This window comes from Callorhinus ursinus, unplaced genomic scaffold, assembly GCF_003265705.2.
Source record: "Callorhinus ursinus isolate GAN/ISIS: 27379988/994484 unplaced genomic scaffold, GSC_fseal_2.0 scaffold21, whole genome shotgun sequence".
NCBI classification, from domain to species: Eukaryota; Metazoa; Chordata; class Mammalia; order Carnivora; family Otariidae; genus Callorhinus; species Callorhinus ursinus.
The window spans coordinates 6,815,292-6,834,293 of record NW_027397083.1 but is presented as its reverse complement, the minus strand read 5'-3'; the positions used below and the strand labels follow the sequence as shown (position 1 = coordinate 6,834,293).

Here is a 19,002-nt window from a genome sequence, read left to right as displayed (position 1 = left end):
TTTTTTTTTTTAAGATTTTATTTAATAATTGACAGAGAGAGAGAGACAGAGCGGCAGAGTAAGAGGGAGAAGCAGAGTCCCCGCTGAGCAGGGAGCCTGATGCGGGGCTTGATCCCCGGACCCTAGGATCATGACCTGGCTGAAGGCAGACGCTTAACTGACTGAGACACCCAGGCGCCCAAGATCCTGGCGCCTTCCAGGGGAAAGGGGGCTGGCCAGAGAAGTAGGTATAGCCTCCCAAACTCTCCCCTCCCCCCAGCAAGAAGCCCGAGAGCTCAGGGACCACACTGGGCCACCCCCCACCTTACAAGGGAGGATGAGGAGGCTCCGAGCCATCACACAGCCTGTTAGTGGAAGATCTCCATTTCCTGACTTCAAATCAGCCCTGTGGTCTGTCTGCCCATTGCCCCCCTCCACCTCCGCCAAACCATACAGCCTTTGGGCTTGTCCCTAAACATCTCCCACAGAACCCCTCTGAGCCTCCATTCCTCTCCTTAACAGGGAGAAAACCTGCATCCCCTGCACACCACCAGCCCCGCCCCCGCAAGAGCCGCTGAAATAGCACTTTCAGACCCAAGGCAGGCCAGGCGGAGAAGCTTAAATCCTGCACTCAGTGAAATGAAGTGAATGAGAAATCTTCGGAGTCCAACAGACTTGATTTCTGATTCTGCCACTTATTTGCCTCACTCACTCACTCATTCATTTGTTCATTCATTCATTCACTCATTCATTCAGCAACATTTCTGGAGCACCAGCTATGTGCATGCCAAGTTCTCAGGGGAGGAAACACAGAGCCCGATGAAGACCCCTTCTTTCAGAGGCCCACAATCACGAGGGAGACTGGTTACGGTGCAGGGTGCTGGACAGGGCAGGGGCATCTAGACCAGCCTCAGTGGAGGGGCCAATCCAGATGTCTATATAGGAAGGGCTTTGATTGGAAGGGGTCTGTGGAAGCTGTGCTTTGCTAGCACTTTATTAAGAGGAGTTTTCCCAATCCAGGAAATGGAAGGAGTCTAAACAAGGTTACAGGGAAGGCTCCCAGGCCACCCGTGGCTCTGTCGCCACTGAAGGGCATGAGTTGGCCTTGGGCTGCCTGGGTCTCCTCACCTGTAAAGTGAGGCCCATACGGTCCACATCCCAGAATGGGTGCGAGTTTGGAATGAAGCAGAGCACAAGCATGCATATCCCTGCCGGAGGCACAGCATGCTCTCTATATCAATGGGGGTCCTCCAGGAGAAATTAATACGGTTGTTGTTTCGGGCCAAGGCAGACCAGGGCGGCTGCAGGAGCAAAGCAAAGTCACTCCGCCTGCAAATGTCCCCTTCCAATAGGGCCCACTTCCCATATTTATAGCAAAGACTGTCCATGGGCTGGCTGACACACTTGGAACCACTGTAAAAACGAGATGTTAAATTTATTTTGTTCGACATTTACTTAAAACTTTTAGTGTGTTTTAAAGAAAGACCCTTCCATAAATACATTTTAGCCTAAGGTACATTGCAATGTGAATGCATAGCCAGGAAAGAAGAATGGGAATTTTAATCACTGCACCGATCATGAAGTTCAGGTCCGTTGTGAACGACTTATGAAATCCTCGCTTCCACGGACACTCTTGGGTGACATCTGGCCTCTGCAGGCACCCCAATGTTTAACTGCTCAAGAATTTCTCAGTGGGAACATCCAGTACCTTCCACCCACTTTATCATTGGAAAGGCATCTGGGGGTGGGCAGTGGCAAGAGGGACCATTCCAGAAATGTACCACTTGGTGCTGTCACAGAGAGACTAAGCTCGCTGATTCAGGGCCAGGTCGGGGCCCCTTCTGCCTAGTGGGCCCCAGGCCACCTTCCCAGGCTGGTATCACCTCCTCCCTGTGGATTCCCTGCCACACCTTCTTTTGAGCTTCCCTAGTGGCCCCTACTAATTAAATCGCTCATCACCCAGCATTGCAAGAGAAGATGGGCAGCCTCTGTCATCAGATGGACCCGCACCAGAGGCAGGGACGGCATCTTGCCCTGTTCCCTTACCCTTGATGCCCCCCAGCGAATACCTGTTGCACTGAATTAATCTTGTTAAATAACTAAACGGCTCAGCCTGTGCAAGGACCACGTGGGCCTGCTGCAAATTTGCTTCTTTCACCAGGATCAAGCATTGTCTTTCTCCAAATGGGTTTATTCAAACCTAAAGAATCATTTATAAGCTGAAAAAGCCAGAAGACTTTTCTCCTCTTGGATGAGAAAGGAAGACTAATGGTGGAAGTAATTGTAAGCCTGCCAGTTAGAGTTTTCCGAGACGGCTAAGATTATTTAATCTCAGCTTTAAAAAATTCCACCTTTATACCTATCAAATGGTTAAAATTTCAAAACTTCTAGAACATGCTTGCGTCTAAGCTATTGGTTAGGGTTTCCATCTAAGTGGCTGGGATTTGGAGTAGGTAAGTTCCAAGTGTTTTGCCCATCACATACAGGTAGGTAAGTATAAATAATCCTCGATATTCCAATATTTACGTGTTGGTTGGAGAATGGTTCTTTCACTGACTTTTGCTCATCTGGATTGGAAAAAGTTTTCAAATAAGTCTCTGCTTTAAAATGCATGGTGTGGGGGCGCCTGGGCGGCTCAGTCAGTTAAGGGTCTGACTTCGGCTCAGGTCCTGGGATCAAGCCCCACGTCAAGCCCCACTTCAGGATCTGCGGGGAGTCTGCTTGTGTCTCTGCTCCTCCCCCCGCTCATGCACGCTCTCTCAAATAAATAAAATAAATTTTAAAAATAAAAATAAAATGCACGGCGTGCGCCTTCTACCAAGAAAACCTTAATCCACAGAGGATGTGTGACAAGTTCATCGCTTTTCCACCTGTTACCACTTCTTGGGAGAATGGAGCATCTCATAAAACAGTGAGAATCTACTTTGTGTGGCACAAAACTGACTTCTGTGGATCTTCTCCGAGGGGCTGAGTCCTGTGGGGCTCATGAGGTAACGCAACGGTCAGGCACACGCCTTCCTGTGGGGGAAGCCCGGCCCTCTCTGTCCACCCACCTGCCTCAGCTCAGGAAAGTTTTCTCCAGATCAGCTCTTTCCCTCAACCCTGGTCCAGATGCTGATGCTGAGCAAACACGGAGGCCGTTCCACGTGTGGTCAGTTATCTATCACGAGCTCGGAGGGAGCAGGTGCGGTTGGCTCCTCACCCACGGAGCTGCTCCCACACACGGGGTCTCGAGTTGGGCTGGCCTGGGTCTGTGGAGTACGAGGGAGATGGGGCCTGTGTGGTCAAGATCTGTGGTCATCACTGTAGTGGGTGAGGGGAAGACGGTGTGCCGTATACTGAAAATCCACCCCCAGGTGCACCCCACTCCAGAGTTGACTGAGCTCTCCCACATGCCTGATCATGTCCGATGGCCACAGAGGCATGAGGTCACCACGGCCAAGAGCATTAGCCTTAAGGGCAGAGGAGTGGAGAAGAAAAAGGCCCTTTGGCTTCAGGAGATCTGGGCTCAATTCAGGCACTTGGGCGCCTGGCCCGCACTCGGTCTCCCCTTCTTCATCTGTAAATTAGGAGTACTAATACCTCCTGAGGGGTTTGAGTGCAAGATCCCAATGCAGGCTTGGCCCATGGGCAACGCTTACCACCGCTCTCTTCATCACAGATGGGTGTGCTGGGGCCCAGAGTGGGTGCAGAGCCTCCCTGACAGGCCCCGAGCTGGACATCCTCTGTGCCCAGTCCTGAGTCCATGCAGGGATGAACACGCACAAATCCTGCGCTCGGGGACCTCCGGGTCTGACGCGGTCAGATGAGCACAGAGAACAGACTTTCGGATGGGGAAGAAAGAAAGTTATGCCCCAGCTCACGATGGGTGCAAGGGGCAAGGGGCAAGGTACAGCAGCCTGGGGAGACGCAGGCTGTAGGTTCTGAGGGGCCTGGGGGTGCCCTCCTCTCCCTCCTTGACCCTTCCTGCCCCCATGTTAAGGCCAACGGCCAGCCCCCACCCCTTGTATCACTCAGCCATATTTTAAAGGATTTTGTCAATCACCCGGTGTAGATTCAATTATCGTTTGTTCACTTTCCAATTTGATGTATTCAAGTCAACCGTAACTGCCCGTCAAAGTTTCTGACCAGCCTGACGTAGTCAGGGTTCCAGTGAAATCCTGCCAATAATAACAGCTAATATTTACTGAGCACTTACTCTGTTCCAAGGACTGTTCTAAACTCTTTTATCTATATTATCTTATGTAATTCTCACGGTATTCCTAAAAGGCAGATAGTATTCTCCGCCTCACTTTACAGATGAAGAGGTTGAGGTAGAGAGGTCAACCAGTTTGCCCGAGGCCCCTCAGCTGCACAGGCTGACATCTGTCTCCAGACCCTGGCACAGCAGCCTCCCCAAACCAAAGGCATCTAAAGCTTCAGGCTGCCTGGGAACCCCATGGTGGGCTGAACACAGTTTCTACAAGATTCCAAGAATACTAGAGAGCGTGCCTGTTCCATGTCTTTGGACAAGCAGTTGGGAGACCAGGCTCAAGCAGGTGTCTGTCTAATCACTGGGGCCGGGGAACAGCAAGGTAAGAAGCACGAGGGAGGCCCCCCTCATGCTACAGAGTGCTGTAGCCCCCTCCTCTCTGGTCACCTCCGGGGGCCCAGAATCACGTCTAACCTGGAGCCTCAGCCCCAGGCTCTGCTGTTCGCTGGTCAGCACTTGGGATGGCCAGGGTGGAGGCCACGCACTGGCAAGTGCCTCTCATGGGAATCAAACAGAAAATAGTCAAGATGCAGGGCCAACAGCATGGAGCTGGTTTGGGGTAGATGGGGGCTTCCCTCCTGGAGTTCCTCCCTGCTCCACCAGGAGGGGGCACTGGGATCATCTTACTGAAGGAAGAGGTCCCAGATTTGGGGCTCTCAGGAGTGGCCCAAATGGTATGTGGACGCTAAGAGCACAGGAGAATCTTCTCAAAGGCCATGTCCTCACAGGAGGGTCCACTGACATACTTGGGGCTCCTCAACAGCCGGGGGCCTAGCCAGAGGCCAAGGACATAATTCTGGCACACTTGCCCCTTGCCCCCCACCCCTTCTTACCAGCTCTGGTTCCTGGAAAACAAAAGTGTCCTTGAGCTGGATCTCTTTGGCTGGTTAGTCATTAGTTTGGAGGCAAGGGGATGGACAGGGTGCCTCTTGAGGTTCCCCACATTCTGGGATTCTGGACTTCACCTCAGAAGGCCATGCCTGGGACAGACAGACAAACCAATGGAACAGCACAGAGAGCCTAGAAATAGACTCTCAAACATATGGCCAACAGATTTTCAGCAAAGGTGACAAGACCATTCAACTGAGAAAGGGCAGTCTTTTCAACAAATGGTGCTGGGAAAACTGGATATCTAAATGGCGAAAAATTAAAGAGTTGGATCCTTACTCAGAATGGACCTCAACTTAAGAGCGAAAACTATAAAGCTCTTAGAAGAAAACGCAGGGGAAATTCTTCATGACATGTGAGCCAGTGATGAATCTGTGGATGTGACACTGAAAGCACAGGCAGCAAAAGACAAAAATTGATAAACTGGATTTCATCAAAATTACAATCTTCTGTGCATCAAAAGGACACTATCCAGAGAGTGAGAGACAACCCTCAGAAAGAGAGAAAATATTTGAGAATCATTTATCTGATGAGGGATTATTATCCAGAATATATAAAGAACTCCTACAGTTCAACAACATACAAACACGTAACCCAACCCCCCAAATGGGCAACAGACTTCAATCCACATTTCTTCAAAGAAGATCTACAGCTGACCAGACACAAAAGGACAGCTGCTGTGTGAGTCCCCTTCTATGAGGCACCTAGTCCTCACCGAATGGTTCACTTAAAATGGTCAAAATGGTAAACTTTATATTTTTACCACAATAAAAAACTATCCCTAATTCAGCAAGAGATTTTGAATTTTTAACAAGGCCATGTGAGTAGCACAAAGAACACTCAGCTTGGGATCTTGGCTTCTCGCTGCCTTGCTCAGAGGCCTCCAGGGGCTTCTCTCAAATCCAAATCCTTCAGCAGAAAGCCAACAGCGCGTTGGGCTTTGCGCCTGCCACTCCTCGGGCCCCATCTTGCCCCATCTTGCCTGTGTCCAGCGCGGGCCCCTGCACACCACAGGCTCGCTCTTTCCCAAACACCGCAGGTACTTTCCCAACTCAAAGCCCTTGTTCCTGCTGTTTCCTGGGTCGAGTGCCATTTCCAGCTCCTTCAGCTGGAGCCCCTCTTCAGCCTCCCAAGTCCACTTCAAATGTCCGTACCCACAAAGCCCCAGTCCATTTACACTTCCCCTGGGGACTCTGGCTTCTGCACACCCAGCTCCCTGAGGTCCAGGATCAACTCACTCACGGCCAAATGCTCCACGCGTCCCTGACGCGGGACTCAAGGCTACGGGGGTTTGTGGGACAGGAAAAGCTCTGGCAGCACACTTCTCACAGGGGTGTTTACACCCAATTCCCTCTACAAAGGGGGAGGAGGGAGCCCTCCGCCTCTCCGTCCACACCATGCCCCTCAGTGTCTGGCGCACTGTAATCATGGCTGCCACCACCCACCCCCCCCCAAGTGCTGTCTACACCCGAGGCTCAGGTCTAAATGCTTCTTCCTGTCCGGGCTCTGAGCTCAGGATGGCATCCTTGCCAGAGTGCTGCATCTTGTGTGTGTGCGTGCGTGGGGAGGGGGGGTCTCTGAACCCCAGGGGGTAGGGCTGAGTAGATGGGGTACTCTGGCAGGAGCAGCAGCAACTCTCACGAGGGCAATACAAGAAGACAAGGGGCCCAGAATGGGGCAGGCAGGGGTGGGGCCGCAAGCAGGGGGGACCTAGCACTCACTGCAGGGAATGGGGAGACCTGAGGAGGGCAGGGGGGAGGGGAGGGAGGTTACCCACCTCACTGGAGCTGGCCCCGGCTGTGGCAGCTAGACCCTGGCGTGTGACCCCGGAGGTGACAGCCAAGGGGGAACAGGAGGGCAAAGGGGTGCTCCTCCAACGGTGGAGGCTGAGAGGACTCCAGGCTCATACAAAATGGGGCTACCCAAGACCTCTCTGCTCCCTCACCCCGCGCTCCACAGGGATCCTTGTGGGGAATGAACTGTTTCCCACCAGCGTGCAAGAGGACTGGAAGTTGGGTTTTCATCCCAGGCCTGGCTTCCAAGGAAGGAGGAAAGAAGAGAGAATGGCAAGATTTGCCCATTTGGTCCCTCCCATAGTCTTCAGCACCACCCTGCCCTGAGCAGAGTTTCTGGCATGTTCCTGCGGCCTCTGGAAACTCAAGGAGAAATTCCCTCATACCAGTCTGAGGTCCCTGTGTCATGCCTGCCTCCCCCCCCGCCGCCCCCAGCCCATTCTCACCACAGCTTGGCAGGACACTTGAACAGTTGAAGAAGCTATGCCCAGGGTCACAGGGTCAGGTCCAGAACTCTGACCTGCCGGGCACCAAGCCCACCCTTGACCCCCCCACCCACCGCATCCCCAGATGTGGAGAAGGGAAGAGCTCTTTGGCGGCCACATCTGTAAAACCCAGTCTTCCAATCTCATAGGATTAGGGTGGCCTCAAGTCTAGTTAGGATCATCCCGCAAAAGAATGCCTTTCAGGCTCTCAGGGCCTTTGGCCATCAAGAACTGAGCTTCTCCCTCCCTAGCAGTTCCACCTTGGGCAAGGTACTCCAGCTCTTGGAATCTGTTTGCATCCATGAAGTAGGGATGGCAGGAGTATCTATCTCATGGGACAGTGACCGGGATTCAGTGAAATCACCCTTGAGATTGGGTACGCTGCCTGATGCACCCACAGGGGCAGGTAAATGCGGGTTGTCACACGGTATCAGCAGCGCGGGGGTTTTGCCCTGCCAACTCAAACCCCCTTTCGCCTCACACTCCACCAGACTCACTTCATTACTGTCCCTGCCTTGCAGATGGGAAAACTGAAGCAGGGAGACAGGCCCAGCACGCCAGACTGGCCCCTTTGGCGGGTCAGACTAACTTTCTGCTCCCAGAGGGGCCTCTCTCAGTACAATGAATCAGGCAGAGTGGTGGGGCCCAGAGGCCTCCCGAGGACCCTGGAGGGACCATCCACCTCTCTCCTGGCGCCTCGATCCCAGGCCTGGAACAGCACAGAACCCAAGGGCTTCAGAAATCATCTAGTGCCAGGGCGCCTGGGTGGCTCAGTCGTTAAGTGTCTGTCTTTGGCTCAGGTCATGGTGCCAGGGTCCTGAGATTGAGCCCCACATCGGGCTCCCTGCTCAGCGGGAAGCCTGCTTCTCCCTCCCCCACTCCCCCCTGCTTGTGTTCCCTCTCTCGCTGTGTCTCTCTCCGTCAAATAAATAAATAAAATCTTAAAAAAAAAAAAAAAAGAAATCATCTAGTGTCATGCGGGGGTTTTACAGAGGGGAGATCCGGCCCCGAATGGGGACCTGAGCCAGATGGGAACCCATACACCAGGGAGAGCCCCAAAATCTCCATCTCCACTCTGAAACCTGATCAGAACCCCCACCTCCTTGCCATCATTTGCAATATCCTAGTGCCCTCAAGGGTGGATAGTGTGAGGGGGTGGGGCTCTTAATCCTTCCCCGCTGAGAACTTGACTCGCAAGCACACTACCTCTCTGCACCCTCACCCCCCCCCCACTCTCCTCCCTCCTAGGCAGGACAGGCCCAAAGGGCCTCAATTTGCAAATAAGAATATTGAGTGGAATCATGGAGATAGGGGAGTGTTCCAAAGGCACATTGCCATGGCAAAGCCAAGACTTGAACCCAGACCTCTTGTTCTCTAGAGAAGGCCTGGAGGGAGAAAAGGAGGAAGGGAAGCAGCAGCCTTGGGCTGTTCAGCTACCAGAGAAGATCCACATCCACAACCTCTCTGAGTCTTTCCCTTACTGGGCAAGGTTAGGCTCACCTGGGAGTGGGGCAGAGGGAGGGGAGGACTTCCCATGAATTGCAAACCCTGCGGACGGCCCTTCCTGCTAGGCACGCCCCGCAGCCCCCGAGTCCAGGCTTCCCCATCCCAGGACCAGCCCCAGTGAACTGGACTTGCCCAGTACTGGTCGTTCTCCCAACCCAGACCTGAAGGCTGGGGTCATGTCCTGTGCTTCTCAGAATCCCCCACAAGGCCTGGCACAGTGACAGGCGAAGTTTGGTGAGTGATGAGCACGTAGAACCAGCATCTCAGCCCCCCTGTCTGTGAAACAGGACACTTGAGCCAGCAGACATCTGGCGTCTCTTCCAACACTGGGTGGGACACCCCCCCCAACACTGTGACCCATTGTGTGTGGTGGAGGAAAAGCAAAGCTCCTGGACGTGACCGATGCCGAGGGGCTGGACCGGTGGCCATCCCAAAGAAGAGAAGATTGGTCATGTGGCCTCAGCTAATTCCCTCAGTCATGCACCCTCATGGTTTCTGCCACTGCCACTCAGGGAAGTAAACTTGTCCGAGGGAGCCTTGCAGAGATCAGGAGTCCCAGCTGAGTCACAGGTGGGATGAGTCCCTGCAATCCCACAGGGACCCCCCACCCCCCGCCCCCAGCCCAGGTACTCAACTTTTGCCTTGAATCCCCAGGTTCTCAGGGTGGAGCCCGCCTTTTTTCTCAGGAGAGTGGGGCTGCAAGCACCTGCCCTATTTGGTGCCCACAGAGCGTGTGACTTGCTGGAAGAGTTACAGCAAAGGAAGAGAGTGGGTGAGCCCAGCAGAGATTCCCCCAACCCCTTCCTCCCCCACCCCCAGTTGTGGAAGGAAGAAAACCCAGCTGTGCATTCTGCCTTCCCACTAACCGGGCTGCGGGGCTCCATTTCTCTCTGGGTCTGTTTGCTCATCTGCGAAACAGGATCTGCAGTGTGCACAAAAATGGTACCCATAATGGTTTCTCTTCCACAGTGAGCTACACAGGACAGAGAGTACACTTGAGAACTAGAGGGTGGAGGAAGTCTCTTTGTGGTGTGGGTGGGCCGGGTGGACCCGGTCAGGGCCCCAGGAAGACTCTAGGGCTCCACATGGGACTCTCCTGCCACTCACTGAGTCAGCCTTCCTGGCGAGCTGGGACCCGTGGCTGGGAAGGCCACAGGCTGTGAAACACAGACGCTTAAGTCACCGTCTCCCCACAAGTGACTCTGGCAGCTGCGGCCCTGCCTGCCACAGGGGGCCCCAAGGGGCGTCCCTAACTGGCACAGGTGCAACTCCCCTACACGAGGTACAATGGGCGCAAGCATGAGTGCGTGCAGGAGTGTGCATCAGTTAGCACCCATGGCCACACCCTGAGACACATTTGGACAGCAAGCCCCAGATCCACTGAGTATGGGCGGGACGCGTGCACACTGAGTTCACCCTGCGCTCGTGCTCATAAAAAAACCCCTATCCAAAAAAAAAAAAAAAAAAAAACCCTATCCATGCTCGAGCCACACTCTGAAAGAGACACCAATTCTCCATTCATCCTTCTACTAGCCAGTAAACATTTTTTTATGCCCAAAGAGCTCTGGAAGGACCTAAGCTATAGGATAGCAGGCAAGCACTCTGTTCTCCTAGGAGGAAGTCTGGCACATAGTAGGTGCTCAGTAAGTGTGGACATAGGTACCATGAGTGGAGACAGGGGACATGAGCAGACTGGAGGGACCAGGAACCCCAGAGCCTCAGCTTGAGCCTGGCCATCTGTGGGCACGAAGACGCTCCCGAGTTGGTTCCTCTCTGTATTCAAGACCGAGCCTGGAGCCTAGAATCTGCATTCAACCAGGGCCCTCCAGGGCCACCAGCCCACTTATCTTGGAACTCCTGCCCATGTTGTCCCTGTACCCCCTAAGCCCACCTCAGGGAACCCTCAAGACCCGTTTCTGCTTCCTGGGAAGCGGGCTGAAGGCGGGTCCAGACTGGTACCTTCGCAGAAACCCCTAGAGTGCCTTTGGAAATTGTCCAAACTCTTGCATTTCACAAATTCAGACCCAGGAGGGGACGGGGAAGGGGCTTTCCCAAGGCCACGCAGGGAACAGAGAACTCGGGGGTGGAGACCCGTGATCTGCCCTGGATTGTGCGCCCTGCCCTGCACGTGTGCCACACTGGACCTTAGTCCTCGCCCAAACCTTCCACAGCCTCTCAATCTTCTCCACCAGGGCGCTCGGAGCGCGGGGAGAACCAGATGCTCTGCCCCAGCCTGGGTCGCCGGCAGTCCATCTGCAAGGGCCTTGGGGCTGACGCCCACGCTCCGCGGCCCCCAGTTTGGACGGAGAATCCGCTCGAAGGCGATCTGCTTTAAGAATCCAGTGAAGCGCGCACCCAGCTCTCGCTCTTCCTGGAACACGCAGCAGGGCCGGCACCCAGCAGCTCGGAGCGTCCGAACTCAAGCACGCCCAGCGCGGTGGCCCGGGAAAGACAGGTACTTGGCGGGTGGTGGCGCCTCAGTCTCTCTCTCTCTCTCTCTCTCTCTCTCTCTCTCTCTCTCACACACACACACACACACACACACCCCATAAGTATTTCCCTGTAAAACCCTCCTCTCCTCTCCAAAAAGGCATTTCAGGTGCAGTGGAGCTCCGTGGTGATCCTTCTATCTGCCTCTGGAACTAAAATCTGAAACTGCCCGCTGGCCCGCATCGCCACCCAAATCCCCAGCCTTTTGCTGCTCTGAACTGCCCCTCAGCCAAGCCTCAGCTCCCTTTCCACCACCGGTCCCCCGCCCTTGGTACTGGTGGTGCCTGCGGGGTGGGATGGGGTGTAGAGAAAAGGTCTTTGGTAAGGCATCGGAATGCCCTGGGCCCGGGGGTAGGTGGGCGGGTCTGAGGTCCCCAGGACACCACCCTGGACACATGGGAGGCTTCTATCCAACCACTGAGTCAGCCTTTTTAGGGGGAGAGCGGCTGTCAGGCAAAAGAGCATTTGCTGACCCAGGCTACCTTGACCCCCTGTACTGGGTGAGGAAGGAGAATCTTGCAAAGAGGTGGGGGTGTGGACCATTTGCACATTTGTAGACCAGAGAGGGCTGGGGGGGGGGACCTGCAGTTCTGGAGGGGAGGCCCCTGGGGGCTACGAATAACTGTGATCCCAGATGAAGCACCAGCCTGCGGCTGGGAGGGACTGTTGGCTGGAGAGAGGTGCATCTTCTTTCCGAAAAAGGGCACTCTTCGGAAGAAGGGCTTCTCACTAGTCTAATCCAGACCCAACAAAGGCGTGTGGTGCCCAGGGCCCCTGAGCAAGGGGCCCCAGTGTCTTAAACTCTGAATTCACTGAGCAGTATCAGCACGGAGCTGTCTTGTCACTTTATCGACGCCCAGGAACCCCATAGCTTGGGGAGCATGTGGCCTGATGGCGCCTGGCAGGCGGTGTCCAGAGGCACAAATGGGCTCCCACCGCCCCACCCAAAACAGTGCCTGGGCCTAGGTGGGGCGGGGGTGGGGTGAGGTGTCTGGGCAGCGGGCTTCGTTCGGGGCAGGGAACTCTCTCTAGCCAAGCACTCTGTCGCAGCCCCTCTTCCCTACTCCCGGTTTCCTTGCTGCAAAACCAAGCACCACCAAGCCTGGTGGCTTCCCCATTCCCGGACCCCTGGCCTCGGAGCCTAGGGCGCTCCCGGCAGTTTTCCCCCCGCCTGCTGCTTCGGGTACCCCGGTCAGCGGAGAAGCCCGAAACCCAGACTGAGCACGCGGGACTCCAACCTCCCCTCACCCCCACCGCTGCGAAGGCCACCATATTTCCACTTTGTATTCCAATTTTCCATCAAAACAAAGCCGCGCGCGCAGAGCTGCAGGAGGAAAGCGGCTGAGACCCAGATGAAGGTACATCCCCGGAAAAGTGTGCCCCGCTGCTCTCCAAAACGAAAGTCCTTAGGGACTTCGGGAAATGTTATGCATGGTATTTTAACTTGTTTTCCTACCTCGGCTCCGTTTTGCAGCCTGCTCAGCCCAGGGCTTCGGGGAGTCTGGACCGGGACAGCCCAGCCGCTGCATCGAGGTTTTTGGTGCAGCGGGTAAGTAACCTCGTTTTCCAGTCCGGGTGGTGCAAATGTCCAGGCGTACAAGGTCACCCTACTCAAGAAACACCACTGTCGCAAACGGGGGTGGGGGTGGGGTCTCCGGCTCTCCGAAGTCTCTTCTGAATTTTTCTTTAAAACAACTCACCAAAAAAAAAAAAAAAAAAAAAATTCCCCCCCAATTTTCGGGTATATATACACGTCTGTATCCTGGTCCTGGTGGTAGTTTACAGAACAGTTCTTCGAACTTTCCACTTAGCTGTGTACTGCACTGTACAGAGCTTACAATAAAAAAACTGCAAATCGATTGATTTAAAATACTAAACCTTTAATCCAGGCCTTCTGTTTTTCTATTTAAGGTCATCTGTGTTTAGGCCGACTGTTCCAGCACGCTGACGGCTACAGAAATTAACAAAGTACAACATTAAAAGCATTTTCCTTCTCTGCCCCCTCCTCCAAAAGTGACCCAGGTCGGCAAAGGCACAGCTCCCAGGCTGGAGTTTTCTCTCGATCATCCTACAATCACCCTGGGGCTCTTAACTGTTTCTTCTCTCCTGTCCGTTTCTCGAGGTCTTAGTCTGGGCTTCTCTTACGCAAAACCACACGCCGCTTCTTTGACTAACTTCGAATAGGACCCAGGCAGGGTTTACACGTTTGGTGGTGTGTGGATGGTGTCGGTGCGGGGGAAATAAATACCCTTAGCGTTCAAACACTGCATCTAATTCAACAAATCAGGACCAGCCCCTCGGCGGCGCCCCAGGGGTCTCCGGCCTGGCCCGCGTCTCGCGACCTCTGAGCTGTGAGAGCTTCTTTGGGAGGGGGTGAGGGGGGGCGCGTGGATGGAAAGGTAGTCAGCGGCTAGCAACGAAAACCTGCGCGCACCGAATCGAAAGCGAAAGAGGAGGGAGCAGAGCTGCTCCCCGAAGCTTCCCGGGGCGCATGGCCGAGGCCTGGGGCAGCGGCGGCCGCGGGGGTGGCTCGGGGCGGCTGCCGGGGGCTCGGGGTGGCGGGGCGAGGCGCGGGAGACCTCACTCTGGCGACGAGGAGGCTCTTTGTGCGGCGGAGAAACGTCGGGTCTCCAAGCTGGCGTGTCCGCTGGGGCCCATGGGCCCAAGGACGGGCCAGGAACCAGCAAGGACTTCGCAAGGCCGAGGTGCGCCCCGGGAGCCCGGCGATACGGTGACTCCAGCACACGCGAACCGTGGGGCACGTTCCCAAACTCGCAATCATCTCCTGCACCCGGAGGGGACTGCCCAGTCGGCTTGCTCGGCGAGCTTTTAGTACTGAGGGCGAAACGGAGGCCCAGGAAGGGGTAGGGACGCCTGCGGACTGAGAGGATTTCTCACCTCCACTTTCGGCAGCTCCGGGAAGGAGAAGGCCGGGCCCGCGGGGGCTGTAGGCGGCTTCCCCGCCGCGCGCCCGCTCAGTGTGGCCCTGGCGCAGCACCCCCAGGCCGGGGCTTCGCTGGCCCAGGGGAGCTTGGACGCGCCGGGAGTGGCTCCCCGGGCTGAGGTCCCGGAGGAGGTCTCCGGAGCCTCGCCCCCCCATTCGGTGCCCTTCCGCCGATCCAGAACGGAGCTTCCAGCCCCGGGACCAAAAGAGCCGGGAGGGAGGTTTGCAAGGTCCAAGCTACCTGCAGTCAGATCGCCGGGGCCGGCTTTTTCTTTGAACCCCATTTACCCCCTCTTTAGTCCACATTCTCCAAGTGTGGGAGAGAACTGCCACCAGTGTGTGCCTCAGTTTCCCTGCTTGCTGGCCGCCTACAGAGCCAACTCCAGAGGCCCTCCTCCCAGCTGCCTCTGTAAAGGGCACAGCCTAACCTCTTGGTGCCTTGGTTTCTCATCTTGGACTTCATGTGCCAAATCTTTCCGCAAGGGCCAGAAGTCTCCTCCTGGCCAGGGAAGCTCAGCTGCTAGGAGAAGAATAAACAGAGCTGTTTGTTGTTTGTGGCTTTGCCCTGAGCAGTGCCTCCATCTCAGGCAGCAGGGGAGTGGTGGTCCTGTGGCTGATTCTGGGCCTCCTTTTGTCCCAATCTGCAGCTTAGGGCTTTGCCCAGAGCAGGGGCAGGGGCCTGCCCGGTCCTCAGAATTGAGTGTCTACAGGTTCCCAATAGCACAGAGGCTTTTGGTGGAATCCTGGAGGAGACTAGACTTTTGCTTTCTTGGTGTGGGGGGGTGGGCACTTACCACCCACTGATGCAGTTACCTCTATGAGGAAAAGGGCTTTCAAGGAGTCGCTTGCTCAACCGGCTAATGCAAGTTAGAGGAAGGGCCAGGCCGGTGTGTGGGGGCCCAGCAGCGCCCTGAGAGGGTGCCCAGAGGGGGCCAGCCCTTTCCTCTCTCTCCCTGGACCTGAAGACATCTGCCAAACAAGAGGTTGGAAGCAGCTTGGCACCTTTTCTTATGTAATGTCTCTTCCTCCGCAGAAGCCTCACTAGTGGATTTCTTTAAAACGTGAAAATCCAGTATAGTGGGAGAGAAAGCCTTTGAGGCTCCTGGCTTTGCACAATGGACCTCCACACATCCCTCAGTCTGAGACTTGCTCTCACCTAACAGTCCTGGCGACAGGGACCAGGAGGGGCCTGGGTAAGGCCAGGAGACGGGAGTGCGAGTCTGCAGCCCTGGCAGGCGGGTGCCTGCTGACAGGAGCTGACAACCCCTGCCTGCCCGAGTGAGGAAGGAGCACCTGTGTGGAGCCGTGAATGTCTGTGATCTGAGTGCCTGATCTCATTCCAACAGGAAGGTGGAGAGGAAAGGTGGAGGAAGTGGGGAAAGGCCACTGGATCTTTCTAAATCTGCTCTCAGTCCTGTCCTGTGGGTTTGGGAATGTGTGACTATGTGTGAGGCCACATGACTGAGTGTATTTAGTGTGTGACTCTGTTGGCTCATGAGGAAGAGGTTGTGTGTGTAGTCAAGTGTATGTGCAAATGTTTGCGTCAACAACCACCTAATGAACTAGTTGTGAGCCTCTGGTAAGCTAGTTTGAATATAAGAAAGTGTCTGCCATGGGCTGTTTTCCTAAGGCTATTCTAGCCACCAAGGCCTCCACCATGTCCCATGTCTGTCCCCAGTCTTGGTGTCTCTCCGTGCAGCATGGGCCAGTGCAGCCAAAGCCGTTGGTGTGTCAGGACCAGCTCATCTCCAGGGCCCTGCCTGAAGGCCAAAGCCTCAGGGAGAGTGTGTATCCAGGGCTCCTAGCCCAGGAAGATTTTTCCCTCCCTTCTGGGTTTCTCTCTTTGCCAGCTTGGGGCTTGTCAATCCCGAATCAGTGGGCGAGAAGGCCTAGGCTCCTGAGCGGCTCTGGCCTCAGGCTGCCCTTTCCTCCATCACGGTTGCTAAGCTCTGGGGGCCCAGGCCTATGTCCTGCCTGGGAGCTCAAGGGGGCTTGGAGGTCATTTAGGCCTCAGGTTTCCCTGTGGGCCCAAATCGGGACCCAGAAGCTTCCCTCTTCCCCCAGCATTGCGCTGCCTGGAACTCTGCCGCTCCCTGCGTTCTTGCCGGTCGGTCCTAAACCATTGTTCCGAGGCCAGCCGCCTCCCAGGTTCGCCGGGCGAGGATCGCTCCGAACGCCAGCCGGCCTGCCTCTCCCCCGAAAGCCGGGCTTGTGTGTTTGTGTGGGGCGGGGGGGGGGGGGGGGGTGTAGGGGGCGAACTCGGGTCCTCGGCGGCTCCAGGCGTCTGCGGCCCCGCACCCGTGCGGCGTCCCCGACCCGCGGCACCCGGGGCGCGCTCAGCCTGACCGCGCTCCGGGCTCCCAGCGGGCTCGGCACCTGCGATGCTCCCACCTGCAGCACCGCCCGGGGAGCCTCCAGGCCTGCGGGGAGCGAGGCCTCGGCAGCCCCGGAGCGCCGCGCCTGAGCGCCGCGCCGCCACACTTCGCCGCCGCACGCCCCGAGCCGGGCGAAGCATCCGCTTCGGAGGCGGCCCCGCGAGCCGCGCAAAGCGAGTGGTTGGGAGAACCGGCGAGGACGCGGAGAAAACAACCCCCAGGGCGGGTTCAACAGCCACAACAGCTCCGAGCCCTCGGCGTGGGGAGATGAAGAGGGCCGGACGGATCCCACGGTCCCCTCGGAACCGTCGGTTCCCGTTTTCCGACCCAGAGCCACCCGCGGCGCGGCCCCGCGCCTCCCCGGCCCGCCGAGCCCAGGCCCCCGAGCAACCCCGCACGTGCACTCACCGTAGCAGGGGACCTGCAAGGCCGCGTTGTGGCCGCCACTGCCTTCCTGGAGTTTGAGGCTGCCGTCCGGGGGAGTCTTGCAAGCGCCGCGCTGCAAGTAGAGATGCGGGGGTTGCGCGGTCGGCGGCGGCGGCGGTGGCGGCGGCGGCGGCGGCTGCGGGGCCGGCGGCTGCGGCTGCGGCTGGAACTTGGTAAAGGAGCCCCGCGCCCCGGCGCCGCTCTCCAGGGGTGCCGCCAGGTCCTGCTGCCCCGCGCCGTAGCGGGCCCGGCTCTTGGCGTCTCCGAATCCCTGCCCTTTGGCGGCGGCCGAGAGGAAAGTTGTGCCGAACTTCTCGCCGCCGGGGTATGCCCTGAAAGGCGAGGAGCCCTCCCGGCTCTGCGACACCGGGCTGTAGTAGGCGTCCATGGCAGCAGCCGGCGACTCGCAGTAAGAGACGCAAGTCTCAGCATTCATGCCTGGCCTGCGCGGGCGAAGGGCGGGGGCGCGAGCGAGAGCGCGAGGACGCCACCGCGCGCCCTGCCCGGGAGTTTGGGGAGGCGAGGAGGCGGTGGCCTTGCGCTCCGCGCGGGCCTGCTCGCTCTCCCTCCTCCCTCCACGTCTCTCTCTCTCTCTCTCTCTCTCTCTCTCTGTCCTCTCGTCTCTCTCTCTCTGTCTCTCTGTCTCTCTCTCCTCCCTCCTCCTCCTCTCTCTTCCTTCTCCCTCCCCGCAGCTGGCCCAGGGAAAGAACGGAGGGCTGTAAAAAGATTCAGATGTTTCGGAAAGTTGACCAGATCTCCCAAAGCCTCTTAAGATTTTGAAATGGGGGTGAAAAAAGAGGGAGAGTGAATTTTTTCCCCTGACTCTCTTCTTCCTTCTCTCCTTCTTCCCTCCGCCCCACCCCCTCCTCTCCCCCTACTCCCCAAACACAGAGATGCTACTAACTTGCTGGTTGGGGATTAAACCCGGAGGCGCCCGAGGGCCTTTCCGATTCTAGGCCGGGTGGGAGAGGTGACCCGGGCCCTAAGACTCCCAAAACTAGGCTGAGAATGGCGGGTCCAAGCTTTGGCCCAGGGGTGGGGGCAGGCAAAACTTTAGGGACAGATTAAAAGAAAGAAAAAAAGAAGAGAAAAGAGAAAAGAAAAGAAACAAAAAACACTTAACAGGTTTTCACTTTCAGAGTCAGAAGGGTCACTAGCCTCCTAGTGCAGTCCTTGGGACAATGACCTTCGAATTTGTCGGCACAGCTTTGGGCCTTCCTACCAGTGCCTCTTTCTCTGCTTCCAACCCCTCTTCCCCATTCTCGGTCCCTCTACGAACTTAGCACACACCCAAGGCAGTAGTCCTGTGCTCGGCCACTTTCCCGTCTAATTAACTATTTCCCTCCCCTACATGGGTGCTGGGGCAGGGTGTCGAGGGGCCTGTGTGCGCTCAAACACCAGAGAAGCCCTTATGGGCCAGGTTATGGAAGCTTTAGAGCTCGGTCCTCTCCGTCCCCTCCTGGGACAGAGCTCTCCTCCCATCTGCACCCAGCCCAGGGGATTTTCGGTCCACGGGGTTGAGAGCAAGGAGTTTGGAGACCTGCTGGCTGTTCCCCGTCGTCTCCCTGTCACCTGCTCACGGCTTGGGGTAAGGGTGAGGAAGCCTTTTCTCTCTCTAGACTCACTGTCTCCGACTGTAAAACCGATGGCTTGGATTTGATGGGTTGTGGTTTCCCTCAGCTGCGCGCGCCTCGGGGCACTGGGACCAGCCACAGCAAGGGAGAAGAACTTTTAGGGTGCGTCCAGCCTTTTCCCCAGGGTTGGTCATCGATTGCACTGCCTCACAACAACTGTGAAGGGTGGAGGTTGGGGTCCCCAATTTTAGATGAACAAACCGAGGCTCAGAGAGGTGCGGTCGCCCGGC

The 19,002-nt window shown here is 56.4% G+C and overlaps 1 protein-coding gene across 1 annotated transcript in view; it reads right to left on the bottom strand.

Annotated features, from left to right (window-relative positions):
• The window catches only part of ALX4 (ALX homeobox 4), a 39,572-nt gene extending 21,998 nt beyond the window's left edge, over positions 1 to 17,574 (bottom strand). Inside the window, exon 1 of the mRNA XM_025879341.2 lies at positions 17,121 to 17,574. Coding sequence (XP_025735126.1) covers positions 17,121 to 17,574 — 454 coding nt within the window. The remainder of the gene's footprint in view (positions 1 to 17,120) is intronic.
• Positions 17,575 to 19,002: the final 1,428 nt, after the last annotated feature.